Raw genomic sequence first — 16,884 nt, 5'->3', positions numbered from 1 at the left:
TATGCTGTAGTAACACTGACATTTCACACTTTGTAGCTTTAAATTGCAAGATTGCCTTAAACATTAAATACACATAGAATAAGAGATGAAAATCAAAAGAACTTATGAAAGGCTAAAGAAAACAACTCTGTAATGAGTGCATACTATTTTAATTTGCAATATTTCATTCAAAAATTGGAACCTGCAATATGCTGAGAATTGAACATTTAGCATAAAACTCAAGGACTTCTGAATGGAAGGAAATAAATTGGAATGTCTGGTCTGAACACATCACAGTGTGGTTTTCCAACCTTTTAAAGAAACAAAAGAAACAGAGCATATCCTTAGCTTTTCCATCCATGGCGTATTACCAGAAAGCTTTAACCTGCCCATTGCTGGGGGATCTAACGTTTTATCACAACTAGAATGCTGTGCTCACTAAGACCTGCAATTTTTCTTATGAAACACATGTATGCACATGTTGCAGTTTATCTTTCTAAACAATCATTCAGCCTGAAGGACCAACAATTTCCACGGGTAATTCACAGTTCTGAGACTGTTTGCACTTATGTGAATTATTCAGCACACTTTTTCCTAATTTTCCATGGAAATTTAAGACTAGGATACTCAGCATCATGTAGAATCCTGCTTTAATCTCTGTCTACAGAATGCATGTAGTTACTCTGTACATGCACGGAGAGATCCACTGAAGTCTGATGCTAGATTGAATGGTGTCACTCTTGTGTTGGAGAACAAAAAATTGGTGTAATGCCATAAACATAATCTGATGCCTTTTACTGTTCTATTGTGAAAATTGTGTAATAGGAAGTCTACAGTAACACAGGTATTTTAAAAATAGAATAATTTGGGTTTTGTTTTAGTCTGACCTCTTAAAAAAAAAAAACAACAAAAACAACACACCAAAAAACCCCCAATGTCTTTAATTTCAGCATGATGGGAGAGACAATGACCTTTCTGAGGCAACAGCTAAGTTGCAACAACTTCATCGAGACCTTCCAAGACAGAAACCGAAGTCTGAGTAATGTCAGCCTCTTCAGATAGGAAAGTGGAACAAAATCCCTCACAAGGCAAATGAGATAAGAAATCTCACCAAATCAGTGATATATGTGGAACAATATGAAAATGGATCCTGCTGTACTGTAGGTAGAAAATCAATTGTCTACTTTAGAAAATTAATATCCCACTGAAATGATGTCATTTAATTGTAATCAATCACCTTTAAAATGCTGATTTCCTAACTATGTTACAGGAGGATATTAACTTGTAAAGGACCGACTTCTTTTCCTGTATAACATGCCATGAGATGTGCATGTTACTATGGATCTCATAAAGATTATAGGTTTGTTTCCGTGAAGATATTTATGGGTCTTTTAAATGTAGAACTAGTTTTGTTGTTTGCTAATACTTGTTAGGTAAAACACTGCTTGGACTTCCTTTACAGAAGAGTACATTTCTGCTGTGGAAAAATATGTAATATATAGGAATGTAAAGAATAAATCAAATCATAGAATCGGTTAGGTTGGAAAAGACCTTTAAGATCATCAAGTCCAATGGTTAACCCAGGATCGCCAAGTCCCCACTGAACCATGTCCCTAAGCACCACATCTTTGTGTTTCTTTAAATGTTTCCAGATATGGTGACTCCACCACCTCCATGGGCACCCTGTTCCAGTGCTTGACCACCCTTTCAGTGAATAAATTTTTCCTAATATCTGATCTAAGCCTCACCTGGTGTAACTTGAGGCCATTTCCTCTTCCCCTATTGCTTGTTATCTGGGAGATGAAACCTACTTTCACCTGCCTACAGCCTCCTTTCAGGTAGTTGTAGAGAGCAATAAGGTCCCACCTGAGCCTCCTTTTCTCCAGGCTAAACAACCCCAGTTCTCCTCAGCTGCTCCTCATAAGACTTGTACTCCAAACCTTTTGCCAGCTTTGCTGCCCTTCTCTGGAGATGGTCCAGCACCTCAAAACAAAAAACACAGTATTTGAGAAGTGGCCTCAGCAGTGCTGAGTACAGGGCAATGATCCCTGCCCTGGTCCTGCTGGCCATGCTGTTTTGGATACAAGCCAAAATGCTATTGGCCTTCTGGCTATGGGCACACTGCTGGCTTACACTCAGCCAGATGTCAACCAGCATCCCCAGGTCCTTTTCCACAGGGCAGCTTTCTAGCCACTTTTCCCCAAGCCTGTAGTGTTACATGGGGTTGTTGTGATGCAAGTGCAGGACCTGCCAGTCAGCCTTGTTGAACCTTGTACAATTGGCCTTGGCCCAGCCTGTCCAGATCCCTCTGCAGAGTTTTCCTGCACTCAGACAGATCAGCACTGCCTGCCCCCACCCCCAACTTGGTGTTATCTGCAAATTTACTGAGGGTGCACTTGATCAATCCTCTCATCCAGATTGCCAGTAAAGATATTAAACAGAGCTGGTCCAGATACTGAGCCCTGGGGAACACCTCTTGTGATTGCTCACCAGCTGGATGTAACTCCATTCACCACCACTCTTTGGGCTTGGCCAGCCAGGCAGCTTTTTACCCAGCATAGAGTGCACCCATCCAAGCCATGAGCAGCCAGTTTTTCTAGGAGAATGCTGTGGGAGACGGTATCAAAGGCTTTACTGAAGTCTAGGTGGACAACATCCACAGCCTCTCCTTCATTTACTAGGCAAGCCATCTTGTCAGAGAAGAAGGTCAGGTTAGTCAAGCAGGACCTGCCTTTCATAACCCCATGCTGGCTGGGCCTGATCGGCCAGCTGTCCTGCATATGCATGATGGCACTCAGGATGATCTGCTCCATGACCTTCCCTGGCGCTGAGGTCAGGATGACAGGCCTGTAGCTCCTCAGAAATACAAATACAGCACCTAAAAATTTGGTAAAATTTTTATTGTTCAGTAATTTGAACAGCATATGCCTCTGTAAGATTTTTAATTATGCTTCTACATAAACAGTGTTGTTAATATTGTTATATCCCTGTAAGTAAATTGGATGCTCAGTCTTCATTAGGCTTCATAGAAACTGCTTAGGCTGCTTTAAAAACCTCTGCATACATTTGCAGGAAAGTACATGTTCTAATGACACTGATGTTGTGAGAAATTTCTCAGCTGTTTCATGCATTTTTGGCTGGACTTGGATTTGGGGTTTTTTCCCTGTAGAAGTTGATAGAATTTCTGAGCTCAAATCTTGTCATGGTAGGATGTCTCTTTATTTGAAAAGATATGAGTACAGGAATTCATTATCCTGACAACCTCTCTTCTGCTTTTGTAAGTGGTAAATTCCAGCCCAAGGAGATGTCAAATCACAATGAAGAGAGGCTTGCCTAGAAAAAATAATGATAATTCATGTTTTACAGTAATTCAAATTCAAGACCACCAGCATGTGCATATTAAAGCAAAATGTCATTAGATGCGTACAAATCAAAGCTGCCTTGGCCTTAATTTTCTAATTTGTTAGAAAAATAAAGCTGAAAAAAAGTAAATTTGACACTTTTCTATGTCCTACAATATTTTAAGGAGAAGAATTTATTTTCTACCTATAACTGTTCTTTTTTTTCTTTAACCAAACTGCATAATCATTCTGTTTCGGATTTGGTTTTTTTCAGCTAAAGTATTACCTGTTTGTGTAACTTGACAAACAACACTGTCCAATACTTCCTTCACCTGCCTTTACTCTCTTGCTTTGTTATTTTTAATATTACAGGCCTTGAGAACCTGCCCATCCTTACTGTGTCACAGAAGGCGTTCAGTAGTATATGCACAAATTAGGGTGTCTGACTGACAAATACATGGATAATCAACCATGGTGAATGCAGCATTGCTAAAACAAGTACTCTGGACCCTTCCACAAGTTGAGCTAACACAGACTGGTAATGAAGTGTAGAAGTTGCGTTGGCATGAGCAAAACCTAGAGTAAATCTGCACAGCACTGTGAACTACGTATTGTCACCCCAGCTTCCAGTGAATAGTAGGATACAGGCTAATGTACTGGGAAAAAAAATAATTTTTACCAAAACTGCTAAATATACATGATAGCATAGGCTCTGTCAGTATTCCTTTGAATGCATTCCCATGATTCTGCCATAGGAGGTAGTACTTGAAACCCTCAGGTACTCAAGTAAGTCAAATATTCAGATCGGGCACCCGAGTACTTCAGGGTGCTGTCCCCGCCCCCCCCCCCCCCCCCCCCCCGGTAGGCCAGGCCCTGAGCATCCATGCTTCCCCTGGGGAGAGGCCCCAGGCGCCCCCTCAGCGGGGACAAAGGGGAGCTGGTGAAGAACAACTGCGGCGAGGGAAAGCTGCGTGCTGGCCAGGGCAGCTTCGGAGCTGAGGGGTCGGCCCAGGCGCAGACACGAGGTTTGGTCCTTGGGACACCACAGGTTTCTGAAGGGAGGTGGTCTCTGGCCCTTGCTGCTTTTGATCCTTAAGCTGGCGGCTTTGCTTGTACGCTTGCCTCCGAGTCCCGTATTTAAGATCAGACTTTGATATTAAAAGAAGCAGGAAACCGTACGGTCAGCCAGCCGGCAGGGGAAGGGCGCTGAAGAGGGGCGCCCCTTGCCCGCACTCCCTGGGGGCACGTTCCTCCTGCTGCGGTCGCTGAGGTGCGACCCCCACCCGGCGGGGCGCGCAGGCACCAAAGGGACCGCTCCCAGCCCGCCCGGGGGGACTGTCACCCCGAGGGTGGAAGCGCAGCAAGTCAGCCGGGGCTCTGCACCCCCCAAGGGCTCTTCTCCGCGGTCACCCCCCGCCCCGCCAGAGCTCGTTACCGCCGGGGTCGCACCGCCCGCTGCCCCTCGCCAGGGCCGGCTCCGCCGCTGAGGCAAGGGGCGGGGGCGGCCCTAGGTGAGCGGCGCTGCGCTGCCCGCGCCTGGCCGGCAGATGGCGCCGCCAGCTCCGCCCGGCCGCCGCGGGGGAGGGGAGCGGCAGCGGCCGCCTGGCGCCGGCTGTCAGCGCTGCAAGAGCCGTGGGTCCGGCCGCGCGGGGCGGCGGCGGCTTCGGCGGACGGCGGAGCCCCCTCGCCATGGAGCCGCAGGCGCAGGGTGAGTCGCGTCGGGGCAGAGCCCTCCGGGGCGGCGCGGTGCGGGGGTCCCGTCCCTTCCGCCGCCGGGGTTGTCGCTTGCCCCTGGGGGGGGGGGCGAGCCCGCGGGGAACAGCGCGGGAGGCGGCCCGCGGCCGGGAGAGCCGGAGGGCGAGCTCGGGGCAGGGGCCGGTGAGGGGAGCGGAGCGAGAGACCCGCGGGAGGCTCCCGGCACCCCGCTGGCGGTCGCGGCCCCGGGCTCCGCCGGGGAGCTCGGCATGGCCCGGCCCGCGCAGCGTCCTGGCCGTGCGCCCCGTCCTCCATCCCGACCCGGGCTCCCTTCGGCGTCCCTCGCTCACCGCGCGGTGGGCATGGTGACGGCCCTTCGCTCCTGCTGCCGGCTCCAAACGTTTCAAGGCCGAGTAGCTGGGCTACGACTTCGCGTGAAGTTAAGCGCGGTGAGGGGCTGGGGGTTCCGCGGGCTGTGCGAGCAGCTCCGGGTGCCTGCGTGCCCTGCCCGGCTGCCCGAGGGCGGCGTGGCTGCCGCCGCCCCCCCCCCCCCCCCCCCATCGCCCCGGCGCCGCCCGGGGAGCGCAGGGTGCGGGCACCGCCGGCATCGCAGCTCGAGCCCCGGGCGGCGGCCGGCCCGCGGGAACGGGGCCCTGCGGCTGCGCTTCCAGCGGAGCTCCGCACCGACACCAGCCTCAAACTGGACGTGCTAAAGCATTTCTACACTTTTGCAAACACGGCTTTCATTAAAGTGAGCATTTTCCTTTCCCATTGCAACCATTATAATGAAGTTAGCCATTCATATCTTTCTCCGGGTCGAGTTAATTGGCCTTCAAAGAACAGAATAAACTTTTCATGCAAAGTTGAGCTGATGTCTGAGTCAACCTAAGGTATTTAGCATACACAGCTCTTGCTCACCTGTGTGGTCTTGCTTCTTTTTTCTGAAGAACCTTACTACTTCACCACGCATGTCCGTAAGTCAGCAGTACTAAGCAGGTGGTACAAATATTTCTGCAAAAGCAGAATGTTTAGAACCCATTTTATGTCATCTACAAAATAGGGAGATGAAATAAGGGGGAGACATGCTTATGCAAATTAACTGACAAAATAGCCTTCTGGAGTAGTTAAAAACCATCTTAAACAAATACGTGTAAAAGAAGCAAATGTTTGTTGCATGTAAAGGAATACAATGGGAAATTTGAGGTCATGATGTTTGCGAAGGAGAAAGTTTTTCAGGCAAAAGTGTAGTGTATGTGCTGTCCTAATGGATACATAGCTGAAATTGATCGGCAAAATAAATAGATCTGTGGTTCAGTTCCTGGAGTTTTTAAAAGTTCGTATTAAGATTATAGAATAAGACTTATTTAATTTTCTGAATACATCTGTACAGATACTACAGTGGGAGCTTGCATTCTTTAAACAGGAACTTCATATGGTAAAGTATTTGATAATTTCTTATTTTGTAGAACCAATGGAAAACAGTATCTGATTCCAGTTAGGCAGATATTAGTACATGTCCATGTGAATTTTTTAGCTTCCTTGACTAGTAAGATCAGTAAACATGTTCTTAGTGCATGCTAAAATTCAAGCCAATAAATGTGTTTTGTGTATGTTTTCGTCAGCAACTCTGTTACTGCCATAGGTCTTTATTAAAGTTGTCTTTGGATGAATGTCTATTGGCTAGTGAGAGAATATAAAAGCATTTTGTATTGCTTAGTTTTATTTGGTAAGGAATTCTTAGCCCTTCAGTTTTCTGCATGCAGTGCAGGAGCTCAGCAGCTTTTTTTGGTAATCTTAAACTTAGTTGACAGACAAATGTGAGACTTTTCAAGACTATACTCAGTTCTTAAGTCACTCTTCTATTTCTCACCTGTGTGTTTTATTTCTCCAGTTTTTCAGAACAGTCTTCCATTACCTAAAAACATCTTTCTTTGATATACTAGCAGTACAAGCTAAGATTTTTGTGCATGTCAGCGAACCTTTGTTCCAAAATGTCCCTCTTTCCTTCTAGACTTAATTCAGTGCATGCAGTTATGGAGCCTGGCTGGCAGAAAGAATTTAACTTGTGTGTGTCTACTGCAGTTGAATTCAGTTAAGTACATCTAAGTACTGGCTAGAAATCTGAATTTTTTTATCCCACTATGCAATTTGCAGAGCATGGTTGTAGGAGGTTACTAACAAAACAGTAGCAATTTGCCTGGAAAAACCCCTCACTTCAAGTATCCACTTAAGCAGCAGGAGAAACGTGTATATGTTTTAATGAGCTTATGCATTGCTTCTAAGGACCTTTGGATGCCCATGGAGAAATGAATCTTGAATGTTTTGTTCCAGTGTGCTCTGCTGGGGGATTGCATTCTAATTGAAAATACAAAGTAAAAACTATAAATTTGAAAGCACCGTAAAATTTCTTATATTCAACACTTTAAAATTTTTCTTCAAAAAGACTTCACATAATTGTGTTCTTTGTGCTATTTTATGTTGTCCTGAAGGGAGGCTATGCCTTAGTAGATCAATTTCATGTTCAAGAAATACACACGCGCAAGTATAAAATGTAGATTTCTTCAGGGCAGGAAAATAATTTTTGTCAGCTTTTTTTTATGTAGCAGCGTGCATCAACCTTACAAATAAATGCAACTGTGGACTAAAAAAAAGTATTGTTATGTGTAACTCCAGAGGTCACAGCTAACATCAGGAATTTGTGTAGTTCAAGGCACAGTATATGCCCCTGCCGCAAAGACTGTGAAAGTTAAATGCTCTGATATTTATCTTAAAGCAGTAGAGGGAGTTCATGGACTGAAACAGAATTACTATTATGCTTAAGTATATTGAACATGTCTTGCAGCATTCATGCTAACTAGATGAGACAGTCTACCAGACAGAGTAATAGTAATTAATGTCAAAATTATTTTCTAAAGAAATAAGCAGATGTTCCATGTAAACAAATTTGTATATGTAGTTAAAATCATAAATTGTACTTTACAGAAATTGTATCTTTAAACCTCTGGGTGCTTTTTTCTTTCATCACTTCTTCCTCTTAGTGGTCCCGGAGCTAGCTGATTCTGGGAACAGACCAGCCATACTTAGGACTTTTTAGCACCTAGCATAAAAGCATATTTGTTTTTCTTCCTGTGGCTCTCAGTTATTTTTAAAGTTAAAAGTTTGGAAGTCTGAAGAACAGTATTTCTCTCTGGAAGATGGGAAGATCAGAACTGTGTATTTGCCTCTCATCATACTCATTCTATTCCAGGTCCAGATTAACTGACTGTCCTGCATAGTCCTGCTTTCTAGTTTAAAACTGTGAATGTGTTCTAATAATGCCAGTTCCACAGATGTCTTCATCTGTCTCACCTGAGAAGCTCACTTTTAAGACTGGAGCTTTGCTCTTAATACATCTCTCCCCTTTTAATTCTCCCTTTTTCTTGTATCCAGCTATAATTGTACGTCCTCCTTTCTCTGTTGTATCCTCTCTTGATTCTTACCCTGGTAAAGCTTTGGTGTGCAGCTTTCTGCTCTTTGGCCTTTTACCTACCCAAGCAGCTCAACCAGTTTCTGGCACTTCTAGCCTCTGAAAGGGTTTTTGAGGCATCTCCCTGTACTAGCAATTCTTCTCAGAGCTGTTCCTGACAGATGTTCTGCATCCTTTTCTACTTGTGCATTTTAGCCATAATACCTTGCTGTGGCTATGCGTGCACCTGTGAAGTATTGTGGTGGGAGCTGTGGTTAGCCCAGATGTTAGACGGTGGCTTCTGGAGGCCTGTGTCTCGCAGGCCTGCAGCACGGCGCTGCTTTCCTCTGCTGTGTGAGGCTGGCACATTCCATCTCTAATCCTCAGGCCAGTTGCATCTGGCATGTGAGGTTACAGAGCAGAGAGGCAACACCTGGGCATGTGCCATTTGGCTGGAGCCTTTGATCAGAAGAAAATTGTTAGAGGTCACAACACTAGCACAGTGGCCCTCTCCCTGCTGGAGTGGCACCTGTTACCTCGCAGTCAGATGGGCTGTGGTCTCCCATGGTGGGAGGCAGAAGGTCTTGTCTTGCCTGTGATACGGTGTACAAGACTGCCCAAAACATGGCATTGGCAGCTTGGTTGGCATTCTCTCTCCCTCTTTCTCCTCACTAGCAGCTCATGGGGTTACTCGTACCGGTATGAATCTGAATAAAGAGTCAGTCTCACAGTGGGAAGATGTGGATAAGGAACACACAGAGATGTTACTTTACTGCAAGCAGCAGTGCTGTGGTCGTCATAGAGAGGGCAGCATCTCTGCTAGCCTCGTGCTTGAGGTTTGTGGCTTTACCCAGGAGCACTGACTGTTTCACCTTTCCCCTAAGGGCAGAGTAAAGCTAGTGGCTTGGAGCTGATTTAGTGAAATTGTATGAGGAGAAAATGGCTGTGGTTGAGTAAGTCCATTAGCACACAGTTTTGGTTGGTGTTTATACACATGAGAAAATGGGAAGGATGAGGCAAGGGGAACCTTAGTTTTCTTGCCTAGCAGCAGCTGCTGGTTCCTTCCATTGTGAGAAGTGCATTTACACTCCCCACCAATCTTTGCAAGGAAAGTGCCTGGCCATACCTGCTTCTGAGGATTCAAGATTCACTCAAGTTAACCAGGGGTTTGTGCTGTCTCCTTGGTACCCCTTGGAGCTCACTATTGCCCTGCTGTGGAAAGCAGGAGAGAGAACTTTGCAAAGGGTCAGAGAGTACCGGGGTAATCAAAGCTGCCAGTGATAAACCTGCACATCTGGCTGTATGATGGAAGCCTCACCTGCCATGTTAATAAGATCACATGAAGATGAGGTCAAGTGAAAGTGGTAGGGTTGTAATTAATAATAGGATTCTTAAATATTTAGCATGAGTGCGCAGAGCTTGACATAATTGCTCTTTCATCCCTTTTATACTAAAGGGAGGGAAAATACATGCATGGAATGAATTTGATATATCAGATTTTAAGCAAATAAATGTCTGAAATCAAATCCAGTGCTTCTGTTTTACCCTTTTGAGCCAGTACAGCTTTCAGCACAATTCAGAGACTGAGAAAATTTGAGTGGTTTCATGTTATACATGAAAACTGAGAATAGAATACAGTGAGATTTGGAAAAGAGGTATAAAAGAAATACCACCTCTAAAATCTAGAGCCAGTCTTACAAGGTATTGTAACTTTGCCAGTTTTACAACTGTGAAGATATAAAATGCAGAACATGCAAAACCAAACACTTCAAATCCTAAAACATATTTTTAAATTCTTGCTCTATTTTTTCTCCTGTACTTTCTTATGTTCACAGGACTGCTAGTATGAGTCCTGCTGTGAGGCAGTGCAAGTACAGTCTGACCATGCTCTCTGTCAGTGTTCTCAAGTGCACTAGTGGAAAAATGAGTCGGCTGATGCTGATGGTGCCTTGCTGACTTGTGCAGTACAGTACAGAAATGTGTGGAACTTCTGAGCTGCTTTGCTTAGGGCATATGCTGCTTGAAGGTCCAGGATGTGGCACAAGCTTGGCAGAAGATTGCAGAGGGGTTAAAGGATGTTCTATGTGGCCATATTTAGAATTGTAGATATTGTTTATTAGCTAGTTTTAGCATAATCCTGGAGTTTGTCGTTTCAGAAAGTGTTTTAAGGGTAAAATCTTTCTTACTAGTCAGAAAGTGCCTCTTGGGATAATATATAAATACAAGACCTGGACAGGCTGATGTTATCTGGTTTTATTTGTATCTCATAAAAATGCACAGTTGCAATGCCAAATTTTAGAAATGTAGTCTGCTGCTCTCTAAACTGGGCATTTTAACTGTTGCATTCTCTAAACCTGTCATGTGCGAGAAATTGTGAGAGGGGAATGACGAGTCTGGATTCCAGTATCAGATGTCACACTGATCTTCTCCAAAACCTTGGGCATACTAGCAGATTTTGTTTGATTCTGTAGGACAGATGTAATGCTGCTTAGCTGTCTTTGAGATCATGGATCAAAATCATGTTATAATAGTTAGCTAGGCTATCCTCATTACGTTTCTACATCTGTGGCATTGGTAAGTGTTGCAGGTGAGTAACTGTAAAAGACAGTCATTTAGCAAGTGTTTGTATTGCACTTTAGCACTAGATCTCCTTTTCTTTCTCTTATGCTGTCTGGCATTCCCGCTCTTTTTCACTGTGTAAAAGGAAGTAGAATATCAGCAGTAAAGATCCTTCTGCAGATTTTCTTATCTGAAAGTGCAAAATCAGTGCAAGAATGCAACACGCATGGAATGATACTGCCTCAAGTACCATCTTACCATGATGATAAAGGTCTTACGCAGAGTATTCCATTTTTTCTCTCCTGCTTAGCACATTTTACCTTTTCTGTGCTTGTAGAACTTACAAACTCTCTGAATAATAAAAAGGGCTTCTAAAAGGCTGTTTTTGTTAATTACTTCTGTACAAGATTTCTTGAACTTTTTGATTCTTTTTCACTTATTCCAGTAAAAAGATATTGTGTTTATATTAATGACGGGGGTTAGTGGCATGGTTAAGTGAAGGATCCACTATTGGATCCCTTAGCAGACAAGAAAGTTCCCGCTGTGAGTAGTCACATAAAAATACTAGGAATCTCTGTATTCTCTCCACACTATCTGTCATGAAGTTTTCTTATATAAGGCTGATTGCTGAAAGGCATCTAATTTTAGTAGCTGAAAGCCAGGGCTTTTACAACAACCAGGTAAGGATAATACGGCAGTGAAATTTAGAAAGACAGGTTTATGGAAATAAGGAAGAGTCATGGTTACATGTGTGTTTTTCATGTGGCCAGATGCATCAGCTTCTCTCACGTAGACTCTTGTCCAACTAACAGGCTTTCAGATGCTTAAGAACTATGTAGTCAGGGATCTAGTTCTTGGGCAGTTTTTACATCTTTGCATTTCTAGTCACTGAAGGGGAGTCCAGGGAGCTCAGAGAAACAGCTAGTGGCTATAAAGCTCAGAAGGTCTAACACTCTGTGTCACTTCCAGAAGAAGGAAGGTAACACTATGCCTTGTGCAGTCGATTCCTTCTGAAGCAAGGGGTCTGTCAGGAAAAATGCTTGCTTCTGGGTTCTTCTGTTGGTCTTCTGGGGTTTGGTTTTTGTAAAGATGTCATGCTATCACCACTAATTTACCTTAGCATGCAGTAATCCTTGCTGTTGACCAAGAACCTAGTCAGTGAAATGTTTTAAATGAAAGTACTTAAAATATGTAATGGAAAGCAGTCACTTTTCAGCTTTCCTGTTCTAAAGGCAAAGTTAGACTCGCGATGTTTTTGTAAGATAATAGAATTTAAAGTGCTTTTAACAACAACAGATTCCTCAAAATGCAGACTCAAGGTTAGCAATTAATAAAACACAGAAACTAGGGCTCTAGTGGTGCTTTTGGCAGTGTGAGAGATAAAATTACACTCTGAAAACATTTTTATATTCATGCAAGCATAAAGTGCCTATAGATGTGGTGTTGGTTTCCCCCGTAAAAAGTAATTGCATAAAATGTTTTTGTAGCAGGCAGTGCAATTTATTTTCATGTGCTTTCTTGCTGAAAGGGCTACCTTTGTTTGCTGATCAGTGAAGTTGCTAGGACCAGATCCTGCCCAAACTATTTCTTTGTCTTTTAAGAACCATTCTTTCTGGTTTTTTCTTTCCATTTATACAGTCTGATTTCTGTCTGAGCTGTGCTTTAATTTGTGAAACACCCTCTTTAGCTATCCAGATACTTAAGTTGTCTCTCTTTAGTACCTGTGCCACACTTTAAAGTTGTATTTAAAAATTGCCTAATAATTAAAGTTACTAATTTATAAATTTTAAGTAAAATATGGGAACCATAATTAAAAACTGTATGGTATGGATTTAAAAGGCTGTATGATTTATATTCTGTAAATATTTATAAATGGTGGCTGAAGGGAGTTGATGCTTTCCATGTTTGCTTCTTCAGTAAGGAGTAGATTTTTCTGTGTTCACCTGTTGGTTCACGTGTTTTTCTTTCGCCAGTTTCCTCACCAGGATATCGCCTTGCCACCTGGCTGGAACTAAGGTGGTGTAGGTTTGTGGTTACAAAACGTTTACTCATAAACTTAAAGTTTTAAAATACTTTTGCATAGTTTCCGTGGAATAATTGTTTTCATTGTGCTTTAGGTGGATTTAGTAATAACTTGTCATGCTGATGTTGGCTCAGGCATTTTATGTGCTTATCTAATACCTCCTTCTAGGTTTCACACTTTAATTAAAATATTCTTAACTCCACTGAGTAGATCAAAAGTCACGCTACAAAATGCTGACGTATTTTTAGAGAATGATGTGGAGCGAATGTGTTTAGTTAGAATATCTTCTGAAGGCTTCAAGCTTTTTATTCTTTCTCTGCTGTGTTGTTGCGTGCTAAATTTTCATTAAAAAGTGATCAGAGATAGTTGTATTTAAACACAACCAGATTTTCCCTTAGACACAAGTAAAATGTACGTACATTACAGAGTCTGAGGGGCAATTATGCCAGGAACAGAAGATTATCTTCTGCTCAAAGTATTTTAATAGGCAGATGGCAGCTATTAACTTATTGTTGTGGGTGGAAGGAATTGAAGTCATAATCAGGGAGAATGATGTTTGCCTTGTAATTAATCTAACCAGTGCTGTACACTGTTATGTACATATGAGAATACTGAAGAACCAGTGAAGCCATGTGGTCTTGCAAGAGTAAATCCTTCAGTCATGTTGTGGGTCAGGTGGTGCAGAAGCTTTGATAGCAAAGAAAAGATGATGCTGAAGAAGGAATGATTACTTGAATAACCTGATGATTACAAAAAAAAGGGCTGTTGAATAATGCCATTCTTACAAACTGAATCACAATGCAATTCTGAAGATTTAAATAAGGTCTTTGCAGAGTTAAATAACAGATAATGTCAGGAAACTGGGTCAAATACTACAGGTGGAGGAAAAAATATGTCTTCCCTTGTGGTTTTAAATTGCTTCAAAAAATAGAGAAGCCTAGATAATGAGCAATATATATGAAGTCTGAATTAAGTACAAGGAATAAAGAAGAGTATGCAATGATAATAGTTCATACCCATTTGAGAGAGGTTCAAAGATGGGAACTCGGTTTAGACCTAGCTCTGGAATTGGAAGGCTGCTCAGTTGTGTCCAGGTCCGCACAGACCTATGGAGCATGAAGACATCCTGAAAGGGGAGCAGCAGTATTCTGGTCATGGTTACATGCAGCACACGGAAATCATAGTCTAACATAACAGGGGAAGGCTAAGAGAGAGTAAGATTTCAACAGTTACGCTGAGTAGGGATGAAGGTGTGAATGGAAGTTCTTGGCAGAGATGCAAGCATTGGCATACTGGTTTATTTTGGAAAAGTGCAGTGTGTCCATTCTGCAACAACATTCTCAGAAAAAACTTCATACATACCATAGTAGAAGAGCAAAGAGAAGCCAAGGACTGTTGTGCTCTCTTGTAGACCCTCTTAAGGTACTGTAGTTACAGTAGGTGTGATAATGGGCTGGGTGATCTATATGGATTAGGGCAGAGGTTTGAGTGGTGTTCTTGCCACTGAGTGTGATCTGGTGCAACGTCAAGGATGCACCAGCTTGTGCCATGTGCTTAGCTAAACCCCTTCCTTCGCTTACCCATTTTCCTGCCATTATCCTGTGTCCAGAGCAGCTGTTAGAGAAGCTGACACTCTTTGGTTCAGGGCTTATCCTCCCTGTTGATCGTCAAGGAGGAAAAAACTACACTCTGTGACTGACTGCTGTTTTGGCTTGCAACTGAGGGTACATTGGGGACCTCAAAAGACTGAGACACTATAGTGTGGCTAAAGTGCCAGTCTCTGTCTCCTGGTCTGATAAATAGCCTCTCTTCCTGAAGTACGGTCATTTGTGTAACTCAGGCCAACTGCAGAGGCATGCCTCTTGTCTTCAGACCCTACCCAACAGCAGGAAAGGCCAAGAAACCTGTTTCTATGGGAACTTCACAGATACCCAGGGCCCTAAACCCCAGATGTCTCCACCCACAGCCTCACTAAGCAAGCACATTCCTTTGCAATGGCATGCTGCAAAACACTGAGTGGGCAAAGCCACAAAATTAATGATGCCAAAAACTCTGAAGGCCTTAACATGGAGTTTAACATTGACAGCAGAATAATAAATACCTAATTTCACAGTTCATGGTGCTGGCAAAGAAAACCTGGAGGAAAAACAAAGGCAACTTTTGAGCTGAGCGGGCCCAGCTAGATGGTGCTGTTCTGACTGAGCTGTACTTCGTGTGGCCTGTGGCCAGGGAATTTGTGTCAGACCAACTCCACATTCCAGGTTTATCAGAGTAATCCAGCACCGCAGTGACTGCCTAGCCATGGGGTAGTGCATTCGCAAGAAGCAAGGTGGCACAAGTTAGAGCTGCTTTTCAATGTATTTGGAGTATTTGTTTTAACAAATAATAATTTGTTTTGTCTTAAAGGGCTTGTGCAAGGGAGTACATGACCTTTGTCTCTGGTAAAAGGGGTTGTTTTCAAATAACGTTCATATAAATGAGCTCTATTTTTGTTGGTTTTAAATGAGAATGCAATTGTGTTGCAGGTAGATGCATCCAAGAGTAGGTCAGGTTTGTTTAGCGAGGCCTGGAGGAAGGCTACGCTGTCAGAAGACACCCAGCTCCTGCTTAGGAAGGCAAGAGTGCGCTGATGAAAAGTAACTAGTTCTTCATTACAAAGGGGTTAAGGGGTATTGGAAACTGAAGCAGATGGTACTTAAAAAATGGGGGGGGGGGGGGGGAGGATGTAAGACATGCCTGCTTTGAGGAGCATATTGATTCACTGCCTCTTGCGGACCGTGAGCTCTTACATAGTGTAACGTAATCTTAAGAAAAACTCTGGGGACAGGAACTGTGCCTGTATCTAAACTTATTGATTTATTGTTGTTAATTTATAATTATGATGCTGCCTATAAAACTTTGCGCCAAGCAGCATGCAAAAAGATAGTCCTGGTCCTTAAAAACTGTCATCTTTACTGTCCCAATATCAGAGATTGAGCAGGTAAAGGGGGAGGATAGTATGTCCCTTCTCTGTCAGCATTACTAAGTGTGTATTTTAGTATATGTAACAATACCAAGACACTTAATTTGTATTAAAGGAATGGGAATAATGAATTTGAGCCTGAAGCGAATAAAGAATCTGTCATGTACCCAGTTATGATTGTTTCCCGTGTATTTTCCCTAGAAAATTTGCAGTATCTAAGCTGGATGGAGGTGTGGGGAAAGCAAGCAACCTGCTGGCTGCAGCAAGATTTTGCTTGTTTTTAAATTAGACTTACAAAGATATTGTTAATTATGTGTTTTGTGATCTAAAGGATGCAAATTATAGCTACTTGAAGAATTCATTTTTTAATTAAAAAATTATAATTTTATCATTTCTTGCAGCAAAGATACTTGGTTGGAATTTAATTGAAGAGGCTTGTGAGTTTAATTATAATGCAGTTAGATTGCTATCTAGCGATATTCTTTTGCACCTGGCTTTAGAAAGGTACAATAAACCAATCCTTTCTTAGGAGAGAAAGATTATTAAATCCTGCCATTAAGTTTCTGTGATTTTGATTCAGTGAAGCAGATGTGTGAGCTTCATTACAATTGATGGAATCACAGTCACTTCTACCAGCTAAGGATGAGACCCAAGGTGCCTGTCTATTCTGAGATTAGAAAAATGTACCTTTGTGTATTTTTAGTATGAAAGGGTGGGTTTAAGAAATGTTACTGACAACTTCCACCTCTGACTTCCAGCATTTCCATATCATAGCTCATATCTACCCCTACGTTGCTTTTCTCTGGTCTGATTTTATATGCTTTATTCCTTCATTGTTTTATGCGGTCTGCTGCAGTTTCTAGAGTACCTTATTTGTAGA

General features: G+C 42.9%; 1 protein-coding gene across 5 annotated transcripts in view; it reads left to right on the top strand.

The window, feature by feature from the left end:
• The first annotated feature begins 4,179 nt into the window (after positions 1-4,179).
• TPD52L1 (TPD52 like 1) overlaps positions 4,180-16,884 on the top strand; it is a 60,879-nt gene continuing 48,174 nt past the window's right edge. For 4 of the 5 annotated variants that reach the window (XM_080389966.1, XM_080389965.1, XM_080389964.1 and 1 more), the window contains exon 1: positions 4,180-5,028. In XM_080389966.1, the coding sequence (XP_080246092.1) occupies positions 5,010-5,028 (19 nt within the window). In that variant the 5' untranslated portion in view covers positions 4,180-5,009. The other variant, XM_080389967.1, reaches the window with a different exon arrangement.

Source organism: Falco punctatus (genome assembly GCF_963210335.1).
Source record: "Falco punctatus genome assembly, chromosome: 5".
NCBI lineage: Eukaryota > Metazoa > Chordata > Aves > Falconiformes > Falconidae > Falco > Falco punctatus.
Note: the sequence above shows the minus strand (reverse complement) of the source record. Positions and strands in the feature narration are given on the sequence as shown.